Below are 24799 nucleotides of genomic sequence, written 5' to 3'. Positions count from 1 at the left end.
AATGAATTATGCATCAGGCTATTTTGTTTGGAAAACACAACAAATATAGCAAACTCGTGGCTGTTTATTTATTTATTTATCCATCACCATTCAGAGTTTTACATCTCTGAATCACAAACAAAAACCCTATAGCTAAAATGTAAGCAGCAGACACAGTAAGATTTGACAGCTCCTAAATCATTTTTTCTCCCCTAGGAAATTTGATAGATGGGTTATAGAATCCCCACACTAAATTCTAAAATCAAAAATCTACAGTATTTGTATTCCAGAAACAGTTGAGAGATAAAGCAGAATGCCTTTCATCAGTAAAGGAGTTAAAATACTGTATGTTATCATTTTTATCTCTTCTTGTAAACCACCCTTTTCTCAAGGAGACCCAAAGGAATATAAAGGCAATATATATATTATATAGAATATAATGTACTATTTTTTTCATAATGGCCTTTTACATTGAAAACACTCAACTGTCCTCCAGAGTCACTAATGAATTTTGCAGATGAAGGAAGCTACCCATCAGGATCAGGAGTGTAAACATTTCATGATGCCATCAACTTGTTCTCACCATCTACCAAATTCTTCCTCTGACAACAAAATTCAAATTAGAATTTTCAAAAGGCTAACCAACCCCTAGTTGGTAAACTTTGGGGGAGTTTTCTCACAAACCAATTTGGAATATTTCTTGGCAAGGAACACACTGTCAACAATTTCTAACCACTGTCTGTTTTCATAGCTAGATGGATAAATAGATGATGACAGACAGACAGACAGACAGACAGACAGACAGATAGATAGATAATGGATGAATAGACATACAGACATAATGGATGGATGAATGGAAAGGTAGGTAGACAGACAGACAGACAGACAGACAGACAGACAGACAGACTGTTGAGGTAATTCCCCGTTAGGAGAATGAGTGCATACAGGGAAACGTATTTGAGAGTAGTGTTTGAATAATACACACACAGCACACAGATACACTGTACAGTAAGTGTAGGTTTTTTACTTCTCTAAAAGTTTTAGGCAAAGTTCAAAATAAGCAGTCCAAAGTCAGTCACAGGTAAGATCAGTCAGTTTTCAGTCCAGGGATAACCCAATAACAAAGTCCAGTGTCAAAAATAGTTCAGTATCAGACTTACATCAAATCCAAGAATATCAGTCAATTAGGAGGAAAAATGGAGGAACAGCAATACTCTCCAACAGAAGGAAACAGACTCACTCACACTCTCTTCTGAGACTAAGACTAATACAACCCAGGTTTCTGGCTCCATTTTATGGCCCTTAGAGAAAACACACCCAACTACAGTTTTGCATTTTCTTAAAGATACAGTATTAAAATATCTATCCTGGTTTATATATTTCCAACCCAAATTACTGTTAGGTGACTTATGTTCCTAACATTCTCCCCTTTTGGGTAGGACAATATATACACCTTACATTCTAAGTCCATAATCTTCACAGCAAGCCTTATGCTTTATAGAGCCTTGGGCCTTTGTAAAATGATCTGCTATATTGTTTTCTGACATACAGTATTCTAGCTTAATCATCTTACTTTGCACACATTGTCTCACATTTAAATATCTTAAATCTGTGTGTTTTGATCTTGTTTTTACAGCAATATTTGAAGCCATCTTTATTGATGATTGGTTATCTTCATAAACAACAATAGGATCTGTTATATCAATTCCCATGTCAATTAGTAATTGTTTATACAAAACTAAATCTGTACATAGTAAAGACAAACATGAGAATTCAGCCTCCATTGTTGACAAACTTAGATGTTTTTGTCTAATAGATCACCATCCAATCAATGCCTTTTCCAATAATACAGCAGTACCTGATGTAGATTTTTGTGTATTTATGTCTGTAGCAAAACTTGCATTAGCATATGCAGTTAAATTCAGTTCATCTTTAGGCTCCAAATACAATGCATAATGCATTGTTTGTTTCAGATATCTTAACACACGTTTAGCAGCTTGCCAGTGCCTTTCAGTTGGCTCAGTGTTAAATCTCGCTAATTGGTTAACACTGTATACAATATTTGGCCTTGACCAATTTCTGAGATAAGATAAACTACCAATCAAGGACTGATAAATGTTCTTATCAAAAATAGGACTTTGAACATCACTATAGCTAAACTCCTGGCTCATTGGTGTTTTAGCCAGTTTACAAAGTTCCATTTTAAAACTTTTTAGTAATTGGTTAATTTTATCTGCCTGTGAGATCTTGTATCCTCCCCTAGTTCTATCTATCTTTAAACCAAGATATTGTTTGATTTCTCCTAACTGTTTTATCTTAAATTTCCTCTCTAACAGTGAGATTATTTTAGTAGCTTCTTGTTCAGTTTTGGTGATTAATGCTATGTCATCAGTAAATAATAGCAACAATGAAATTACACCATTACTTTCTCTTTTCAACAAACATGGATCAGCCATGCCAGCTACAAAGCCTATCTTAATTAATTCTTTAACTATACACTGGTTCCACTCATATCCTGATTGCTTTAAGCCATAAAGACTCTTTTTCAATTTCCAACAATCAGTTGCATTATCAGTTTTGACACCTAAAGGTTTCTTTAAATATATAGTGTGTTGCAACGGTGCATGCAGATATGCTGTCTCTACATCCAAATGATTTACAATGTATTTCTCTTTAGCTGCCCACAGTAATGCTGCCCTTAATGTAGCAGCCTTCAGACTAGGTGCAAACACCTCATCATAGTCATTTGCTGCTGATTGAATCCTTGTGCTACTAACCTGGCTTTATGGGTAACAGTCCCATCTACACCTTTAGCTTATATATCCATTTACATCCTGTGGCATGTTTACCTGGTGGTAACTTAACATTTTCATATACTTCTAACTTTTTTAATGATTCCAGTTCCTTATCTATTGCTACCTGCCAAGCAGCCTGATCCTTAGCAGGATACAGTTTTAGTTCACTATAATTACTTGGAACTGTATTCACTTGGTATACAACATGAGCCTGATATCTATCAGGTGGTTGTGTTACTCAGGTTGAACACCTTGGTAATACAGGGCTAACTGATGGACTTTCTTGTGCCACCTGCTCCTGTTCTTCTATCTCCTCCTGTGCCTGTTCTACTACTTCCTCCTGTTCTTCCTCTTTAATGGCTATTTGTGGTTTACTTATTTTATCTTTAGGGACTATTTGGGTGTCAATAATAATATCATTGCTGGATTCCTGTTCCAGTTTATCCCATCCAATGTGCTCAAGAAATTTTGCACAAGCACTACAATAAACATGAGCTGTGCCTTGATCCCAAAATCTAAACTATCTATGGTTGGCCTCATAACCTACAAAAAATAATTTCTTAGCTCTATGTTGCCCTTTCAGAGAGAGAGAGAGAGAGAGGTGGAGCCTGAGCCATCCAGCAGCTCTCAGATGCAGTGTCAACAGCCTCCAGGCCTGGAGGTGGCTGATGAAGAAGAGGAACAGCTTGATCCAGAGCCTGATGCGCAGATGTGCAGAAGGCAGAGAAGAGGAGAGCAGTGGAAATCTATGAGCCGGTCCTTGGGAAGGAAGAGCCACCCCACTCTAGCTCTGGGGATAAAAGGCAGCGGGCAGAGACAAATAGATGTGGCAGACAACTATTCATCTCCCTTGCCGGCTGGACTTCTTAGCCTGTGGTGAGAGAGAAACGTTTTGCCGGAGCTGCAAAAGGATTCTTTTGAGTTCACGTCAGAGAGTTTGCTGTGCTTGGGGAGCTGGGTCAGAACACTGTATCTTTTTTTTTAACTTGATAAATAATCAGATTTCATCACAAGCAGGCCACATAAAAACACCTGTTATATATATTTATTTATTTGTGTGTGTGTGTGTGTGTACTTACGTATATGGAGAAGGGGGGGAGAGGGAGGGAGGGAGAGAGAGAGAGAATCTTTTTTCCTGAACGTAAGGCCCTTTTCTGATATTATAGGAAATAAAAGTTTTAAAAGACACTGTAATTGTCTTACGGCATCCATTCCTGCTTAGCTGACAAAGGTATCTGGTTGAACTGTGTGCAATTCAAATCTCTTGCTTCTTGTATATTGCGAAATGAAGCTACTGCGTGATCTTCTAAAATACATTTTGCCCTATCAATTTTCTGCAGAATTATTTATAGCAGTACGATAACGTTACTTTGCTCCAAAAATCTAAAGCCCAGCAAATTTTTGATTTGCTAGAAATTTTTTCATACGATGAGTTGATCATGAAGAGGTATAATTCCAAACCCAAATGCAAGCAGTTTTTTTTTTTTAAATTGCATCTTACAAAACTCTCTGCAAAATTAGCTTATGCTGTATCTCAAAACAAATATTCTTTCTTTAACTATGGGATCAATATTTACACCTCCTGCCTTAAACCCCATTTGCTTTTAGATTTATGATACACATTACGTTTTGATTGCTGTTCGTACCGTTAAAAAGCAGGCGATTTTGGACGGTAATTTGCCGTGCACTTTGAAACAGTGACCTAGGATATAAGCCTCGATGATAAAAATGCTAGAGAGAATATTCTCCTTGACTTTTCTGCCTGAATGCAACATGGCTCAATTTCCTTGCCGAGCTTTTCAAAAATTTATACAAGCCCAGTGCAAAGCAAACTCTTTGAGATGAAAAATTGAAGCCTTTGCTTTTCTCATTTCCTTTGTATCTTATATCCTAATTAGTCTTTTTTTTTCTTCTCATAGCTAAATATGTTTACACACAATAGTGGGATTCAAAAAATTTTACTACTGGTTCTGTGGGCATAGCTTGGTGGGCATAGTGTGGCTTGGTGGGCGTGGCCTGGTGGGCGTGGCAGGGGAAGGTTACTGCAAAATCCCCATTCCCTCCCCCACCCCACTTAACCTGCTTTCCAGCTCCATTCTCCTATGCAGGGCAACCAAAGAAGACCCAGCCGATCAGCTGGGACTCAATGGGAGGCGGAGAATAGATGGGGGAGGGGCCAGTCAGAGGTGGTATTTGCTGGTTCTCTGAACCACTCAAAATTTCCACTACTGGTTCTCTAGAACCAGTCTGAACCGGCTGAATCCCACCTCTGTTTACCTGCCTCTAATCTTTAACTCCAATTCCTGACATTGGGCTCCATATTTCTTTCGTGTTATTTATGGTAAGGATCAGGAGGCGAGTGACCCTGGAGCAAATCCGGGGCTAGATTTTGAACTGGAAGTGTCAAAAATGTGCTGACAATATCATGTTTCTGGGAACAAGATGTGCAACCAGAACATTTTCAATGCATCGGTTCAAATCCTTTCCTTGTTTTCTGACAACTAACTGCTCATCAAGACGTGATGGGCTGTTGCAGCCATCACTGTCACCATAAAAGTTGGCTTAGTCACGTTTAGTGAATGGGGATTTTAAATTCTAACTTAAGGTAATGAAAATAGAAAAGATGAAGAAGCCGATGAAGGAGATAATTTGTAAGCTCAGGGTTGAAATGAGGGGTCCTTGGTGTGCTCTGAGCTTGGAGGGAGGAGGAGGGAGGGAGGGAGGGAGGGAGGGGAGGGAGGGGAGGGAGAGAGAAAGAAAGAAAGAAAGAAAGAAAGAAAGAAAGAAAGAAAGAAAGAAAAGAAAAGAAAGAAAGAAAGAGAAAGAGGGAGGGAGGGAGAGGAGGGAGGGAGGAAGGAAGGAAGGGAGGGAGGAAGGAAGGAAAAAAAGAAAGAGAAGGAAAGAAAGAAAATGGAGGGAGAAAGGAAGGAAGGAAGGAGGGAGGAAGGAAGGAAGGAAGGAAGGAAGGAAGGAAGGAAGAAAGAAAGAAAGAAAGAAAGAAAGAAAGAAAGAAAGAAAGAAAGAAAGAAAGAAAGAAAGAAAGAAAGAAAGAAAGAAAGAAAGCTTTAAAACCCTGAACTTTATTCCTAGGTATCCAGCAGAACTATGGGATGAATTCTAGGAAGTCATTAAAAATGAATGTGAAAACACCAGGCAAGAGGGGAAAGCAAGCTGGACGTCAGAACAAATGGCAGAAATTGCCTAGAACAGCCAAAGCCAAGAAAAACAAAAGCCTCAGGAAAGAAATTAACAACAAGAACAACAATTAAATATAAAAATAGACAATACAGTGTTATGGTTACATTTAGAAGACAGAAACAGGCATGGAAAAACAAGGAAAGTCTTCCCAAAGATGAGAAACATTATGAAGTCCTCTATAGAGGAGATGGCAACTTCCCAGCCCGCTTAGACAGTATTATAGATCTCTAGAAAATGAAGGCTATGAGAATTGACGGGATATCTACAGAAACATGACAAGCAACAGAGGAAAGAATCAAGGATGCTTCTAGCCAAACAATGCCAGCAAATTTGGAGAATGACACACTGGCCAACAGATTGGAAGAGGTCAGCCTAGATATTAATTGCAAAGAAAGGGGACTTAACAGAGTAGGCAAAATTATTGAAAAATATCCTTCACTTTATATGCCAGCAAAATCATAGGTAAGATCATTCCATGTAGATTGGATCTCCTTCTCCTTCTTCTCTACAAGTAGCTTGAACCTCTGGGAACAGAACTCTTATTGCTGGTGCACATAGAAGGGAGGGAAGGGAAGGAGAAGGAAATAATGAGGAGGAGGAGGAGGAGGAGAAGGAGAACTGAGACAGAAAAGGAAGAGAAGGGAGGAAGGAAAGAAGAAAAGAGGGAGGGAGCAGACAGAAAAGGAAAAGGGAGGGAGGGAGAAAACAAGAAAAAGGAAGGGGGAAGGAAGGAGACAGAAAAGGAAGAGAAGGGAGGGAGGAAAGAAGAAAAGAAAAGGGAAGGAGGGAAGGTAGCTTGTATATTGAAAAAAACAAACCATACATTTTCTATCTAGGGAGATTGTCAGTCATCCAGAAACAGAAATAAGCAAAGACATAATAATTATAATTTGCAACGTTCTGGGTTCCTTCATATAGTTAGGGAAAAAATTGGGCCCATGATTATTATTTTTTTTAAAAAAAGAAAGCATGCCATTCAAATCTCTGTGGGGTTTAACCGTGACCTTTAGCTTCAGGAGGAAAAAAAAATATCACTCATATATATTTTTCTTAATCCACATTGCAATATTAATAAGCCCAGCTGGGGGGTCTAGAAAGCATTGAAAAGGCCCAGCAAGTAATGTGAAACTGTCATTCCATTTGGTCTGAAAGTTCCCTTTTAAAAAATAAAGGAATGGCCATTGCAATTTGCCAATAAGATTAAAAAAGGGCAGCTCAGAGTAACTGAAGTCCAAATTAAAGGGCAAAATAGATGCTCTTTAAATTATCTCACATTAAAACGTGACATTTTTCTGCATTATCTTTGAAACAGGGTGGAAGAAGCCCAGCGAGTCATGTACTGATACTGAAGACTAATCTTTTTAAATACATCCAATTATTCTAAAAGCGTTTAACTTTTATCGAAGAAGAATTATTTTGCAAATGTATTAGGAAATAATTAGAGCCACTTCATTACAATGCAGCTGAAAGGAAGCTACAGCCAATTATTACCACAAGTGTGAGTATCTGCAAAGGAGTAGCATATGCAAAATAGAAAAATGGGACTTCTTCAGAAGATGATTATGCATAAGAGAGACAGCCTTTTTTTCTTTTTTACTAACTTACTTTAAATGTACTGTAGGCTGCATTAAAGCCACTAGTACTGTTTCTGTATAAACATTTGTGCATTCCTAAAGTTTTAATCCGCTTTTCTGTGTTTAAAAAGGACAACTCGCAAACTAAGAGGCGATTGAAAGCAATTTTACAATAAACTGAAAAGAATCTACAGTTGTAAAAATCTATATATATCAAAGTGAAATGCCACTCACGCATCATCACAAAATCCCCAGAACTGTAAAGCTTACAAACTTGAAATTTGGCACGTATGTTTCTCTTCGCTTCTAGGTGCTCACTAAGAAAGGGTTGTTTGAAATGACTATCAGAGCATTTAGAGTATTTCGTATATTATTATTATTAACATGCTCTGATGTTAAGGAGTTCTACTCCCCCTCCCCACCTGAAAAGAAATCTGCTCCAAATACAAAACACAAGCAGAGGAGAGGAGTTTCAGTTTTAATTTCAGTTTCACAGCACCCAGCAGCTTTAGTCCAGGACAGTTGAGCTCAGCCACGCCCAGGCTCCTTGCTGTCTCCTTCTTGCTCACACAGCAAATACTCTTTCAGTTTCCAAACAGCCCTCAACTCTCTCACACACTGACAGGATGCTAGCCAAATGAATACCGATGGATGCTGGTTGGCAGGAGCAGATTTTTTTCCCCTTATTTTCCTCCCCAAAGACTAAACCCAACCACGTAGTTTCATAGCGAATTATTCATAGTAATTCAATACAAAACAAGATCCTTTAAAACCACAAAATACTAACATTTAAAATGTACGCCGTTAAGCAGGGGTGAGATTCTACCAGTTCATACCTATTTCCTAGAACTGGTTGTTAACATTTTAAGCAGTTCGAAGAATCAGTTTTTACAAGAAATTACTGGCCTAATCCTGTCAGGAAGGCAGGAAGGAAACATTCTTGTGTTGCTTACAGAAACTGCCTCTCCGCTAACCCTTATTACATTCTTGGCAGGACTAGACTTCCTGTCTCTGGAACTTCTCTGGAGTTTTTTTCCCCTCCTTTGCTGGTACTTCGCTTGTGTGGAGTGACCATTCAAAGTTACAATGGCACTGAAAAAAGTGACTTATGACCATTTTTCACACTTATGACTGTTACAGCATCCCCACAGTCATGAGAGGCCAGGCGAGGAGATGCGTGCCTCGATGTGAGTGATATTGAGTTGGCCACGCCCAGCCAGTCACATGACCACCAAGCCATGCCCACCTAGTCACATAACCACCAAGTCATGCCTACCACCTAAGCCACACCCACACAACCAGTTCTTAAAAATTTTGAATCCTACCCCTGCCGTTAAGGAACCCAAACTGAAAATAAAGCAGCAATTTAATTAAATTCCTGGTGTTGCTCTTTTGTTCTGTTGCAATCTGTGGTGTGGAGATATGTACTTTATCTACGTTATTATTTCCAAATGTCTATTTTCCACAAAGCAGTATGGTTGGGAAATCAGTTCATAAGTCCTTTTTTCCAGTCCCGTTGTAACTTTGAACAATGACTAAATGAACTGTTAAAAGTTGAGGACTACCTACATACCTACGTAGTCATGGTGGAAGGGCTGGACTAGAAGTCCTCCAAAGTCCCTTCTTGCTATTCTGTTATCCAAAGGCACAGCCAGAAGGTCTAATGAACAGAGAGCTGGTAATATATATGACTGTGTATTTGCCTTTAAAACAGCTTTTCATCGGCCCATTTCCCCATCTTTATCAACACTCTGCGAAGCAATAGAGATAATTTCTTGGCTGTCATTGCAACTTGCAATTACTCACTCCAATTTCCTTGCCAAACATCGTTCTTTTCACTCCATTCCAAGCAGCTTCTTGAGGCATCTTTCAATACATGCATTTTCCCTTCGTTCTGTTGAGATGTTCATCTATCTTCCCATAATTTTTTCTGGCGTTCTTTTCCTGCAATTATTCTGATTTCCTTCTCATTCCTGCCTTTCATAGGCATCTTCTTCCCCAAAACCCAATTCTGACACTATCAAAAAAGCGGGAAAAAATGGCTCTGTCCCATATTTTAATCCTCTCATTATCCTGGTATCCTGCCCTAATTAGTTTAATCTTTCATCATAAATCATCAAATCTAAAATTATTTCTATGCACCGCTTTGAGATGCATCTGTATGAATAATTTTATGCTTCTTAAATTTATTTGAAACCAAAGGGCTTCTTTAAAGCAGATACTCATCTGAATAACAGAACAATGGAGTTGGATGAGACCTTGGAAGTCTAGTCCATTAGTGAGAACTCTTATTCATTATTGGGTCTCAATAATTTTCCATCGACTCTCTTATCTATCTCCCTTCTTTTGTCTAACAGAATCTCCCTCCCTCCCTCCCCTCCTCCCTCCCTCTATATCTACATCTACATCTATATACGGTATTCAGCTTTGTTCGGGTATTTTACCACGTCATTGTAGTTGTGCTTTTAAAGTTGTAGCAACGTTTCATCAGAATCTCATCTGCCATCATCAGGCTTCTGTATAGTGTTCGTCTGTGTATGTACAGAAGCCTGATGATGGCAGGTGAGATTCTGCCGAAACATTGCTACAACTTTAAAAGCACAACTATAATGACGTGGGAAAATACCTGAACAAAGCTGAATACCATACATATAAATACCCACAAAAACTTAAGAATGTGTGTGTGTGTGTGTGTGTGTGTGTGTGTGTGTGTGTGTGTAGAGAAAGGGAGGGGGAGAGACTTTTATATATATAAAAAGCCAAGTACCACTCACTCATGAAATCTCCAGAATCGTAAAACCTACAAACTTGAAATTTGGCACATATATTCTTCTTGGCTTCTAGGTGCTCACTAAGAAAGGATTTTTCAAAGTGACCATTGAATCATTAGTATTTCATTAGTATTTCATATACAGCAACTAACACGCTCTGATGCTAAGGAGTTCTACTCCCCCTCCCCACCTGGAAAGAACTCTGTTCCAACTGCCAGTTGACTCACATTCCGTTACCTCAGTTCAAACTGGCAGACATTCCACTCCTTCACTCAGGAGCGGTCTGGGGCTTTTTACAGTGCTAAACATCAGTACTTCACCAAAATGTCTGCGCCTTCCATCTATGAAACTGCTGCTGGACACAAGTTTTATCACGAAGCATGGGTATCCAATGTGTGTGTGTGTGTGAGAGAGAGAGAGAGAGAGAGAGAAAGAGAGAGAGATTTAGTCATCCAGTCAGAGTTGAAGAAGCTTCTTAGATGAGAAAGGAAATGTCTTCAAAGAAAAAAGACAGAAAGTCCAGTTGCCTCTTGAAAAAAAAACACCTTTGGGACCCAACATCCTCCTGATCTTTTTCAATAAAGATCAACTGGTCGAATTGTAAGATCTCCACACCATCCTACGCTTTATGGCTTATGAAAAAAAAAATGACCGTGCAGTATTGCTGCCCATACTAAGTTGGCCTTGCAATATGGAGTTCATAAACCTTTTTTTTTTAGAACAGAGTTCTCCAAACTTGGAAACTTTAAGGCTTGTGGCCTTCAACTCTCAGAATTCTCCAGCCAGTGTGGGGAATAACCATCCATTCTAATGCACACATAACTGATATACTCAGTGGTGGGATTCCAATAATTTCACAACCTGTTCTCTGCCCTAATGATTTCTTCCAATAACCAGCTCACCAAACTGCTCAGAAAGTTAACAACCAGTTCTCTCAAACCAGTGCGAACCACCTGAATCCCACTGCCTAAAAACTGTATTATATATGAAGAAGGTGTGGGGGAGGGACAATAAATGGATCTATTTAAACAATGAACGGGTTTATTTCTCATCAGCCGCATTTTAAAATCACTACAACCTCCCTGCAAGACCAGGTAAGTGTAAGGAAGCAGACTCCGAATTAGGACTCAACGTCACAAAAGTCTTAGATAGATTCTGTCAGGCTGCAACTGAAATCAAGATACATTAAATTGTTGCTGAGCATGAAGCAATATTCAAAAGAGTTCTTATTCCTTAATGTCTTCATAGTATTTATTTATTATGCTGCAGGTTTTTTTTCTTTTCGCAGAATATAACTCACCCAAACCAATCTCTATTTATGATGCTATTGGCTTGTTGTCAACTCTGGCTATAGTATCAGCCTAAATTTAAACTGATAATTCCCTTGTTAATCGGTACTATTGAACTCCTGGGCTCATTTGGTATTTATGAAGAGGTGAACATAATGTCAACTTTGACTCACCATCCTTTGTTCAATGACTGTTCAAAATTGCAACGGCACTGGAAAAATGTGATTTATGATCATTTTTTTCACAGATATGACCATTGCAGCATCCCCAACAGGTCACGTGGTCAAAGTGGACCTTTCCCAACCCCCACAAGCTAGGAACGGACCCCCTTGTGACAAAGGCCAGCGCCCCCCCCCTTCCCCCCCCCCCCCCCCACTCCCCCCCCCCCCCCCCCCCCCCCCCCCCCTCCCCTCTCCTTTCCCTCCCCCCTCCCCTTCTTCCCCCCTCCTTCTCTCCCTCCCATCTCCCCCCCCCCCTTCCTCCACCCCTCCCCTCCCTCCCTTTCCCTCTCCTTCCTCTCCCCCTCCCTTCCCCTCTCCCTCCACTCTCTCTCTCTCTTTCCTGAAAGAAACAGCAAAGGGACACCTCCTGGCTCAACATTAACGAGCAAAGCGTTTTAAAAAAAGAAAATTTCTCACGTAAGTGATGTTTACGGAGGCTTTTCTAAAAAAAGAGCTGATTTTAGGAGAAGTGGCTCCCCTGCTCCTGCGAAAATTTTACCCTTTGTTTGGTTTTTCCTTACCCTCAAACCCGCCCACGCAGAGGGGGACGGGCTAATTCTCTACGTTATTAATCTATGGGTACTCCACATTTGCTTTTTCTAAAAATTCATAGAATATTTAAGATATTTTTTGCTGAACATCTTCAGAGAATGCTTTTCACACCAGATTGTTAACAGGCAGAGCCATTTTACAAAAAGGGAACATGAATTCCGTGTTGAAATATAAATTCTACTCTTTAAGAAATGTGAATTCTATGCTGATCCTTTTGGCTCCTAGAACTGATTTTAAAATGACAATGACGGGAAGCTACAATTTGTGTCTTCCATAGAAAGGCACCAAAAAAAAAAATAAGTCATAGATTTCCCTCTGTTCCAGATTAGGTAACAGATCTTATTGACATAATAAGAGAATATTGAGAGTATCTAATATTTTACCAATACTAAAATCTAGCCAAATGTAAACCTTGTTCTATTATTTCATTGGGATCCATCAGCCTTTAAAATCAAGAGAATATAATCTTGGCTAACGTGTAACTTTTTTAAAAAAAAGTGATAATAACACATGATTTTTGAAAGGACCAAACAGCTATATCGTACAGAATTAAATTCAGGCCCTTCTATGTTTGTTTTGACTGATCAGTTCAATCATAATTGCAACAAGCTTGGAACAATATAAGATAGGTAGGTAGGTAGGTAGGTAGGTAGATAGATAGGTAGGGGTAGAAGTAGAGGTAGAGATAAATAGACAGAAAGACAGACATAGATATATAGATAATATATAATGTAATATAAAACAGTTTAACAACCAGTGTGGCGATATAAATTGCACGTTTCATATGTTGTAGAACAGCTCCTTTGCTTTCCCTTAAACATGCAATTCCATGCAATTTCCCCCAAATATGCAATCCCTAGACAAGATAGTCCAGATATAAGGAATTTTGATTTAAGTCAACTTTTATACATGTGTGATTTGTCTTCTAGCAGAAAATTCTAGATTTGTAAAAAGAAATAAGGCAAAGATTGCATTTTATTACACCTGTCAGTATAAAACTATTTCCCGGTGCCTCAAAAACTATTTAATTTTCTCGATAATTTTAGAGATCTTACTTAGAGTTGCCTTTTTTTTCACAAATTACTAACAGTGCCATTTAATATTCAGTTAGATGTTCAGTTCATCTGAATTTTACAGGGTATAACAATGATTGTTTTGAAATATTTTTAAGAATAACAATTGCCAGAGTTGCCTTTTAATCAAGTCCATTCAGCTTCTCTTAAACTGCTTAGAAAATTCTAAACCAATAACCACTGAATAAGAGCAGGAAGATTTCACATTTTGCAGCTGCCAAATGACACAGATTTGAAGACTTGCAGACTAAAAAGACAGTGATCCTTGCAAGGCTCCAATATTTTATTCCTCCCATCCCTGATAATATGCAGATCTGTGCTCTAAAAAGAAGATCCTGCAGAGATATGGTCACTACATCGAAAGCTTACACTTTGTTGTTTAGTTCCTCAGTATCCTTAACAAACTACCAATAATTCTCAACAATTGAGACCAAAATTTCTGTCGCTAAGTGAGACATGAATAGAATAAGAATAGAATTAGAGTAGAGTAGAGTAGAGTAGAGTAGAATAGAATAGAATAGAATAGAATAGAATAGAATAGAATAGAATAGAATTAGAGTAGAATAAGAATAGAATTAGAGTAGAGTAGAATAAGAATAAGAAAAGAAAAGAAAAGAAAAAGAAAGAAAAGAAAAGAAAAGAAGGGAAGGGAAGGGAAGGGAACAGAACAGAACAGAACACAACAGAACAGAACACAACAGAATAGAATAGAATAACAGAGTTGGAAAGGACATTGGAGGTCTTCTAGTCCAACCCCCTGCCTTGGCAGGAAACCCTACACCACTCCAGACAAATGGTTATCCAACACCTTTTTAAAAACTTCCGATGTTGGAGCATTTACAACTTCTGGAGGCCAGTTGTTCCACTGAGTGATTGTTCTAACTGTCAGGAAATTTCTCCTTAGTTCTAAGTTGCTTCTTGATTAATTTCCATCTGTTGCTTCTTGTCCTACTACACTGGCTAAGAGAATTTTGCTCCATTTTATGACCTTCCTTGTCACCATCGTTAGAGTGAATCACTGCAGTTGTTCAATTAGCAACGTGGTTGTTAAGTGGATCTGACTTCCCTATCGACTGTGCTGGCTAGAAGCTCGCAAAAGGGGATTGAACGGTCCCTAAACAAACTTTTGTAAATCACCTGTAACCGAATAATAAATGCATACAATAATATTGCTTATAATAAAGTCACTCCAGGATCAGTGTTTTCACCTAGCTGTGATGCCAAATGTCTTGTTCTTCTAAGATGATGAGAGAAAACTTTACAAATAAAAGATAGATAAATAATCAATATTTGTCTATTTTTAAAAGCCTGACTCCAGTCTTGTAGTAAATCAACCATGGTAGGGATAATCTCCATTAAACCACTCCAGCTTTCATAGCCTTTGAATCTGGGTTTACTGATTGATTGATTGATTAACTAATTAATCAATAGTGGTTAACACTGAAGATTGGAATGAAGGGAGAAACCATCAGAATAGGAAAATAAGACTCTGCGAAGTATTATGCTGTTGGAAAAGTAGAATTTCCATTTTTAAAAACAATGTTATTGGTTTATTAACTCAATACCCATGCTTTGCTATGAAACTATGTGGTCAGGCTTAGTTTTGTGGGAGGAAAATAAGGAGGAAAATTGTGCCTCTGCCTACCAGCATCCATTGGTATTCCTCTGGCTAGCGTCCTGTCAGTGTGTGAGAGACTGGAGGACTGTTGGAAACTGAAAGAGTATTTGCTGTGTGAACAAGGAGGAGACAGCAAGGAGCCTGGATGTGGCTTAGATCAACTGTTCTGTACTAAAGCTGCTTGGTGCTGTGAAACTAAGACTGAAACTGAAACTCCTCTCCTCTGCTTGTGTTTTGCATTTGGAAGAGATTTCTTTTCAGGTGGAGAGGGGGAGTAGAACTCCTTAGTATCAGAGCATGTTAATAATAATAATAATACAGGAAATACTCTAAATGCTCTGATGGTCATTTTGAAAAATCCTTTCTTAGTGAGCATCTAGAAGCCAAGAGGAATATATGGGCCCAATTTCAAGATTGTAGGCTTTACAGTTCTGGAGATTTTGTGATGATGCCTGAGTGGTATTTCACTTTTTATATATAGATATGTATATAGAGAGAGGAAAAAAATACAAAAGCAAATAGTAGGAAAAATAAGGAAGGGAGACGTGTGAAAAAAGAGAGAGAGAAAAGAAAGGAAAGGTATTGACTTTCAACTCCCTTTGGTGCAGTAGAATAAAATAATAACATCAAACCTCAACTTTTTACTTTTACATAATAGTTTAAACTTTCTATAACAACAAACCTATCTCATTGGTAAAACCCAAAATCAAAGGTTCATTTTTTTCCCCCACCCTGAGCACAAAAGTCCAGAAGCGGTTTCCAAGTAGAAAGAAAAGTATTTGTGGGTGGGTGTTTTTTTTCCTTGATCAAAGGCGTCCATTGAGCCGTCTTCAATTCGGTAGAATTTCCGTGAATAGCGGAATGCACTTTTAAAGAACGCGCTTTTAAGTTTATCTCAATATCTTTTAAAAGCCTTTTTGTTTTGTTTTTGTTTTAAGTTACCTTGAAAATGACAGGCCAATGTTTTATCTGTCTGTCTATTGACAGATAGAAAGTCATGTTCCAGCATCAGGTGACTTGTCACAGAAGGCATTTCCATAAATATTGTGCAGCTGCCGAGATGTTAAATGTTGTTGGGGGGGGTGTGCTGTTGTTTGTGTTTTTTCTGTCACCTGCTTTCTCACTTGGAGCGAAGAGGAATGCCGAGGCTAATAAATAAATCAGCAGAAATGCAAGGCGACACAGAATGGAAGACAACCCTGCCTAAGCCAAGAATAATGGTCTTGGGATGACTTGGGGCATGGCACTAAGTCAACACAGTCAAATAAGCAAGAAATGTCCCTTTAATACGTCCAACTTTGCCCCCAATGTCCAGGTTACCTTCAACTGGAGAAAAACTTACTCAAATGGAGGAAATTCAATCTGAAAACAAAGTACTCACAAATTGTAAATAAAAATCCACACAAACCACGCTGCAGTAATTAACTGGACAGGGCAGGAGAAGGAATTGCACACTTGATAGCCCAGCAAAACACACACAGCTTGGAAGTCACCAGGAACCCAAATAAGCCTCGATGATACCAGATAATTCACTATTTGCACCCAACAACGTTGCTGTACGCAGCTTCCCTTTCGAAACACTGTGTTCCCAGCTACAGCTATTGAAGGGAATCAGGGCCCTTTCCTCCCCTGTAAGCCACCCAACCCACGTTGCTCCCTTCTCCATTCCTCCCTGCATGCCCTAGGATGAAGAGGGGGTGGGCCTGGGTCTTCCTCTGAATTCCCTCTCCCTTGCTCTACCTCTCCCCTGCTCTGCCCAGCTGGACTTTGCCCTTCCCCAGTTTCCTCCCCAACCAACGGAGTCACTCTCCCACTCCCTGTTCAGCCTCCCCCTCCAAAACAGATTCCACAGGGGCATGACAGGTCTGATGGAATTTGGAAGAGGAAGAACCTGCGTTGGGGAGGGAAATCCCACCAGCCAGATGGAAAGCAAAATATACTTTGCCATCTACTTATGACCACAATCGAGCCCAACAATCCTTTTGCTAAGTGAGACATTTGTTAAGCGAGTTTTGGGCCATTTTACAACTTTTCTTGCCACCATTGTTACGTGAATCACTGCAGTTGTTAAATCAGTAAACGCGGTCGTTAAATGAGTCTGGCTTCCCCATGGACTGAGGTCGCCAAAGGGGATCACATGACCCCGGGACACTGCAACTGTCATAAATACGAGTCAATTGCCAAGGGGCTGAATTTTGACCACGTGGCCATGGGGGAGCTGTAGTGGTCATAGGTGTGAAAACAGCCCTAAGTCGCTCTTTTTCAATGCCATTGTAACTTTGGTCACTAAATGAATTGCTGTAAGTCGAGGACTAACTGAATGTGAGATGGAGAAAATCAGGGTCCAATGCAAGGAAGCAAAACAGCGCATAAAGGCGGTCGAACCACGATGGAGAATTGAGCAAGGCCACAGCATATAAGAGGAGATGGAAGAAGATGGCGGATGGAGAATCAAAAGCCCCTCCCTCTACAAAGGGAATGAAGAAGGGGAGAAAACTCATATGCTAAAGATAATTATCTTTGTTCCGAGTTCATTAAACCGCAGAATGATACCGTGTTTCCCCAAAAATACAACCTACCCTGAAAATAAGTCCTAGCTTGATTTTTACATGTGTACTCAATATAAGCCCGATCCCAAAATAAGCCCTAATTAAGATCCCACCCACTCCAGAGTGGTCGAGTAAAAATTAAGCTAGGATGGAGATGGAGGGGGTTGGAGCTGCCACTACTACTTACCTTTGGACAGTTGTAGCCAGGCCTGGCACACCCCGACACCTGCCTTGCCAGCCCATTTCTTCTGCAGCCGGCAAAGCTGGCAAGGCTTTCCTGAGGGCCTCTGGAGCTGATAACAAAGCACAGGATCGATCCAAAGCTCTTTCATCGGCTGCAGAGGCCTTCAGGAAAGCCTTGCCAGCTGCAGAAAAAGTTCCCGAAGGCCCCTGACAGTGAAAAGAGACCAGGGGGTGATGCAGGCAGGTGAGGTCAGTCAGTGGATGACCTCCCCTGAAAATAAAACCTGGTGCCTTTTTTGGTGGCAAAAAAAATTGTAAGACAGGGTCTTATTTTGGGGGGAAACATGGTAGCAAACTCAGCTTTGGAATATCAAGGACTTCGGTGTCCTTTCAGGACAACTTAAGCATCATAGAGGAGAGTCAAATGAATTGGCACTGGAGGCTGGGGTTAGGAACCGTAGGATATTGAATTTAAGGATGCGTCCATTTCACACCAAGCGTTTTCTATCCTGCCCTTCTGCCCGCCAATGTCTCCTACAGTACAAAACAACACAATAATGCAAACTGCACAACAGCCAACTCTAATTTTGCAAGCTGAGATGGCCCCCCGGAAGGAAAAATGGGATGGAGAGAGAGAGAGAGAGAGAGAGAGAGAGAGAGAAAAGAACAGCAAGCTCAAGAAAAAACAGGACTGCTCTGTCCAGCCTGGAGATCATAATTCTTCCAAAAGGGATCAATATTTATATGCATCCATTGGACTCCAGCCAGTTTAGAAAGTGGAATCTTTTTGTGTCTGCTTGCTTGTTCTGCAGCTTCCGGAAATGATTGCTGGCTGGCTGGCCTTTGAAACTATAAAACCAGGGGTGGGGTATGAACATTTTAGCAACCGGTTCTTTGCCCGGTTGCTGGGTGGGCATGGCTTAGTCAGCCTCCTGCACCATTGTTTTTGCCCTCCCTGGGCTCTGGAGGCCTTCCTCGAGCCTTTGAGAGGGCAGATATAGCCTCCCCGGGCTCCAGAGGCTCTCTGGAGGCTGGAAACGGGCCCGTTCCTGGCCCTCCAGAGCCTATGTCACCCTCCCCAAGCCTCCATGCACTTCCCTGGGATCCAAAAAGGCCTGTGAGGAGACTCCTGGGAGGGGTGGGGCAGGGTGGGTGAGGCCCGCCAGTCATCGGAACTACCGGTTCAGCGAAGCAGATGTAAAATTAGCATCCGGCTTGCCTGAATCGGTGCAAACCGGTTGTCAACTCATAAAATATTTCTATGGTCTTTTCAGAGTTGCCAACAGAAAAGGAGGGGGGAGCAGTGCGGCAGCTTGGAAACCGAAAGCGCATTCCATAAAGGTTTTCAAAGATAGCAACTAGGTGACTGAAGTTTCTGCTGTGAAAAATTCTAACTGGAGAGCATGATTGATGACTCTGGCCTATGGACGTGTCCCATTGGAGAATATGAATTATGATACACCCAGGGGGTGGAGGGAAGACCAGGGTCAAGGGTGACAAGGAATGATGTGCCTCAGAGTCGGCTACACCCAGGCAGTGCTGGCATGTTAACTCCTAATAAATCTTCTTTTAAGTTTTGGAAGTTCGGCTCAAGATTTAAATGGGGGTAACCGCCGGAATTCTGATAGCTAGCCGACTCTGACCCTGACACCAGTAGCAGTCCACCCCTGTATAAGATCGACGGAGTACTTGGATGGAGCACCAACAGGAAAATCCCACAGATGTGGACGATTGAAAGAGGCGACGGGAAATAAATTCCCGAGGGCTGCAAAGAAATTTTGGAGGGGGCTGTATCCTTGAAGACATTCCTTCAGAAAGATATTCTTAGATGCACACCGATGGAGCAGAAAATTCCAGTAGGTGGTTTTCCATTAAGTTCGTAGGATGTGTCTGAAAGAGGGACAAAGGAACTCCAGAACAAGGATCACCATTTAGGTGGAGTTTTCAGAGGTGGGATTATCAGAATGCCAAGGCAATTGAGTTCCTTTTACTTTGTTTCTTCCCTCCCTCTCTCTCTTTTTCTCTCTCTCTTTTTTTTTTCTTTTTCCTTTTGGAGGTCGCAGAGGGGAGGGGTGGAAATCCCTTGCAACTTCAGGCCAATCGTGTTCTTCTCCCTAATCCCAACGAGAGGCAGAGATCATTCCTGTAGTATCGCCCGAGGGAGGGGAGGGAGGGATACCTCATGGTGCCAAAAGGTCATCAAGGCGTCATTCAGGTTGGTATTCCATAATGAAAACAGGTGACGTGTCAATGTCATTCACGGGGTTAATCTTTCTCTTCCCTCATCTGGAGCTTGCCAAGAGCTTGCCTCTCTCCCTCTCTCCCTCCCAACCTCCCCTCCCTCTCTCTCTCCCCTCCCTCTCCCTCTCTCTCCCCTTCCCTCCCTCTCTCTCCCCTCTCCCTCCTTCCTAACCCCCTCTATGTGTGCCTCTTTCTCCACCCCTCTTTCTCTTCCCCCTCTTCTTCTCTCACTTTTCTCTCTCTCTCTCTCTCTCTCTCTCCTTCTCTCTCCCTCCCTCCCTCCCAACCTCCCCTCCCCTCTCTCTCTCCCTTCTCCCTCTCCCTCTCTCTCCCCTTCCCTCCCTCTCTCTCCCTCTCCCTCCCTTCCTAACCCCTCTATGTGTGCCTCTTTCTCCACCCCTCTTTCTCTTCCCCTCTTCTTCTCTCACTTTTTCTCTCTCTCTCTCTCTCCTTCTCTCTCCCTCCCTCCCTCCCAACCCCGCCATCTCTGTCTCTTTCCCCCCTCTTTCTCTCTCTTTTCTTTCTCTCCCCCCACTGAAATAGGCCCAGATGGCGTCTGTTTACTTTGTAGTTCATGAGAAGGGACGGAAGTGATAAAATATTAACAATTTTTCCATACTTCTAGCCTCACCTCGCTTTCATCTTCAAGCGAAGCCTCCACTCATCAGAAGCCGTTCAACCCTCAAACTCACTCTAGTCTTCTAAACCTTATAAAAGATTATTTTGGGGAAATTGGAGGTTGTTCGCCTTAACCAAGGCCAAAATTAAAGATCAAATCCATTCACCGATATGCTACGTTCTACCCCCGTGTGCTGTAAAAACCTGGAAATACTTTTCCCACCCCTCGGATTTCCTTGCTCCCGGTGCAAAATAAAAGCAAGCAAATTCACTCATCCTTTCTTTAGACACCTCCTCAACTGCCGGAGAACGGAGCTCATAATTTACACCACCCTCGGTGGAACTAGCATATCAACCAGGATCGAGCCCACATCACATCCAAGGGAAGAGTTCCTACTTGAGACTTTAAAAAGACTGCTGTAGGGTAACCACGTTGAAATAGGCAGGTGAATCTGCTTCCTGAAATAAGAATATCAGGAGAAACACACCTTTCTCCCCCCCCCCCTCCGAGAGAAAAAGCTAACCGTCTTCAAGGCGAATTGATAGTTCAACTCTCAAATTTCAAAGACATTCATGCTTTTATCTAGGACTTAGTTTCCCCCTCCCCAATTCTTTAATAGAATTCTTTCTTGGCCAAGTGTGATTGGACACACAAGGAATTTGTCTTGGTGCAAATGCTCTCAGTGTATATAAAAGAAAAGATACATTCATCAAGACAAGAGTCAAGAATCATCAGGTACAACACTTAATAATAGTCATAGGGTACAATAAGAATAGAATAGAAATAGAAATAGGGAATGGAATGGAATAGAATAGAAATATGGCATGGCATGGCATGGCATGGCATGGCATGGCATGGCATGGCATGGCATGGCATGGCATAGAATAGAATAGAATAGAATAGAATAGAATAGAATAGAATAGAATAGAATAGAATAGAATAGAATTCTTTTATTGGCCAAGTGTGATTGGACACACAAAGAATTTGTCTTTGGTGCAAATGCTCTCAGTGTCCATAAAAGAAAAGATGCATTTGTCAAGAGTCATACAATCACAAGTGTTTAAAGAAAAACAGCAACAGTGTTTGCATTGATTCATTTCAACAACAACAACAACAACATCACACTAACCAAGGAAGCTCTGGAGGAATCTTTCCTTTGTCGCCACATACGATTAACCCAAATTAAGATGTGCATGGGGCACAGTGCTAAGGGGTTATAATGCATTTAGCTCTTTTTCTACCCACCCAAATTCCCAAATTGGATTTTTTTTTTTTTTCCGAAAAGGAAGCACCAAGGAAAACGATAACCAAGTTCAAACCCAGCCAATTGAAAATTACACTTTCGGAGACTGTGCTCCAAATCCTTCCCTCTAGCCTGAATTTTTCGAATTTCTGGAGACCGGGACAATCTCTCGGTTTAATCAGTGCTGTTCTTTTTGCTACCTGGGGAGAAAGCTATTCGTTTTAGTGTCGCAAAGATCCACCCTAATGGTGGGTTCTAATGAACAAAATTCCCCAAAGTTTTTCTGGGAAGAAAACTGGAGTTTCTTGAAAACATGGCTCTGAGCCCAGGTTTAGACTGGAGGGGTTAAAGCCCCTTCTGAGTGGTGTGTGTGTGTGTGTGTGTGTGTGGTTGCCCAGTTTTGAGGTCCTTTTGCTCTTTTCTGTTTACTGTTACATTGTTTTATTGTTATTACTGTTTTGGGGGGGGGGTTGCTTTCTGTTTTTACTTGGGGAACTGTCCAGCGTGGAAGGGCAGCAAGGCTCTGTACAAATCTAATAATTAATAATAAAGCTTTGGTGTTCAAAAGCCTGCAAGAAACTTTTTTTAAAAAAAACTAACCAGGGAAGTGGAGCAAACACCCTCCAATAGAAACTTCCTATTTGAGTTTTCCAACTCCTGGGACATCTTTTAAGGAGCGGTTTCTTGTCATAAAGCAAGCCCTGTCCATCTGCCGGGAGGGAGGGGGAAGGAAGGAAGATAGGAAGGAAGGAAGGGAGGGAGGAGGGGAGGAAGGGAGGAGAGGGAGGAGGGAAGGAAAGGAAAAGAAAGAAGGAAGAAGAAAGGGAAGGAAGAAAAGGAGGGAAAGAAGAAGAAAGGGAAGGAAGGAAGGAAGGAAGGAAGGAAGGAGAGAGGGGAGGTAAGAAAAGGTGAGAGAAAAGGGAGGGAGAGATCAAAAGAAAGATGGAAAGAGGAAGGGAGGGAGGGAGGGAAGGGAGAAGGAAGGATGGATGGAAAGAAGGAAGGTGAGAGGGAGGAAGGGTTGGAAAGAGAAGGAAGGAAAAGGGAGGGAGAGAGCAAAAGAAAGAAGGCAGGAAGGAAGGAATGAAAAAGAGGGAGGGAAGGAAGGAAAAAGAGAACAGATGGAAGGACAGAAGGAAGGATGAAAAAGAGAGGGAGGGAAGGAAGGAAGAGAAAGAAAGAAGGAAGGAAAGAAAGGGAGGGCGGGAAGGAAAAGGAAAGAAATGGAGGGAAGGAAGGAAGAAAAAGGGAGAGAAGGAAGAGAAAGAAGGAAGGAAAGGAAAGAAATGGAGGGAAGGAAAAGGAAAGAAATGGAGGGAAGGAAGAAAAAGACAGGAGGGAAGGAAGGAAGAGAAAGGAAGGAAGAGAAAGAAGACAAGGAGGCAGCTACTCACGATAGAAGATGTACTCGGTGTAGCTGCTCCAGACCTTGTCCTCCCGGTACTGGTTGACGGCGGCGGCGGCGGCGGAGGAGTTGCAGGCCACCATGTGGAAGCCGGCCTCGGCGAGGCGGTCGAAGGCCTGCTCCAGGTAGGTGTACTTCAGGTAGAAGCGGGAGGTGTACTTCTCGGGCGGGCGGTCCGGGTCGCGGCTCTCGTTCAGCGTCTCGCCGAAGATCTCCTTGGCCAGGGCGATGCGGCCGCACACCAGGATGCGGGCCACCCGTCGGAACTTGGCGTCCGCCTGGTGGTCGCGCCCCGCCGCCGAGGAGCCCCGGTAGCCGACGGTGAGGAAGCCCGCCCGCCTCTCGCCGGCCCGGACGGCCCCCGACGACGACGGCGGAGGCGGCCCCAGGTGCTCGGCGCTGCCGGGCGAGGCGCTTCCCTCCAGGTCGCTCTGGCAGCCTTCGTCGTTGAGCGAGCCCTGCTTGGGCACTCGGGGCGAGAGCAGCTGGGCCAGCTCGGCCAGCTGGAAGTGCTCGGCCTCGCGGAGGAGCCGCTCCTTCTCCGGGAAGTGCTCGGGCAGCGCCAGCTGCTTGTCCCGCAGGTAATCCAGCACGTACCTGAAGAGGAAGCCGTCGCGGTCGAGGAAGAAGCGGGCGCGGCTGTCGCGGGGCAGGTCCCGCCGGGGGTCGCCGCCTCGGCTGCTCCGGCCCGGGGAGAACATCTGGGCCAAGGTGCTCTCCGGGACGCTCAGCAAGGTGGAGTGCCGCGTCACGTACACCTGCCCGCCCACGTTCAGCTCCACCACCTCGGGGAAGGCGCAGGCCGAGGCCGCCGCGGGCGGGCAGCAGCCGGAGACCATGTCGCTGATGGGGAGGATGGTGGTCGGGGTAGGGGTCGCGCCGGGGCCGCCGCCGCTGCCGCCTTCTTTCAAGGCCATGCCGGGAGCTCGGCCCGGCCCGGCCGCCAGGAGCCCCCCCGCCTTCCCCCTGGCGTCTTCGTGCACCCTCGATCCACGAGCGGTTCCCTCCGCCGCCCCCACGCGCGGAAAAGGCTTTCGGGGGCTCCGATCCGGCTCTTTGGGCGGCGTCCTGAGGCGGCTTCTCCCGAACCTTTGGGGTTCTTAAACTCCTCCCACCCCACCCCTCGACGATGCGGCTAAGGGTGGCGGGCTCCTAACGGGCCGGGACCCCCCCCCCCGAAAGTCTTCTCCCCAACCTCGGGGGTCCTCAGCCCTTCGGCGATGAGGCTAAGGGTGGGTGGGGGCTTCTAACCGGCCGGGACCGCCCCGAACCTCTGGGGTCCCCGGCAGCTCCTCTCGGCGATGTGGCTACGGGTGGCGGGCTCCTAACGGGTCGGACCCCTCCCCCCCAGAAAGTCTTCTCCTGAACCTTGGGGTCCTCAACACCCCCGGCTGTACAGCTAAGGGTAGGGGGCTCCTAACAAGTTGGGACCCCCTTAGAAAGTCTTCTCCCGAACCTCTGGGGTCCTCCCACCCCGGCAGCTCCTGTC

General features: G+C 42.8%; 1 protein-coding gene across 1 annotated transcript in view; it reads right to left on the bottom strand.

Annotated features, from left to right (window-relative positions):
• Positions 1-24402, bottom strand: part of KCTD8 (potassium channel tetramerization domain containing 8) — a 41177-nt gene extending 16775 nt beyond the window's left edge. The window contains exon 1 of the mRNA XM_026700039.2: positions 23300-24402. Coding sequence (XP_026555824.2) covers positions 23300-24227 — 928 coding nt within the window. The 5' untranslated portion in view covers positions 24228-24402. The remainder of the gene's footprint in view (positions 1-23299) is intronic.
• Between the last annotated feature and the right edge of the window lie 397 nt (positions 24403-24799).

This window comes from Pseudonaja textilis, chromosome 6, assembly GCF_049901715.1.
Source record: "Pseudonaja textilis isolate UNSWEBS1 chromosome 6, rPseTex1.2, whole genome shotgun sequence".
Classification (NCBI taxonomy): Eukaryota; Metazoa; Chordata; class Lepidosauria; order Squamata; family Elapidae; genus Pseudonaja; species Pseudonaja textilis.
The sequence above is the reverse complement of the archived record's forward strand: the minus strand, read 5'-3'. Positions and strand labels throughout refer to the sequence as shown.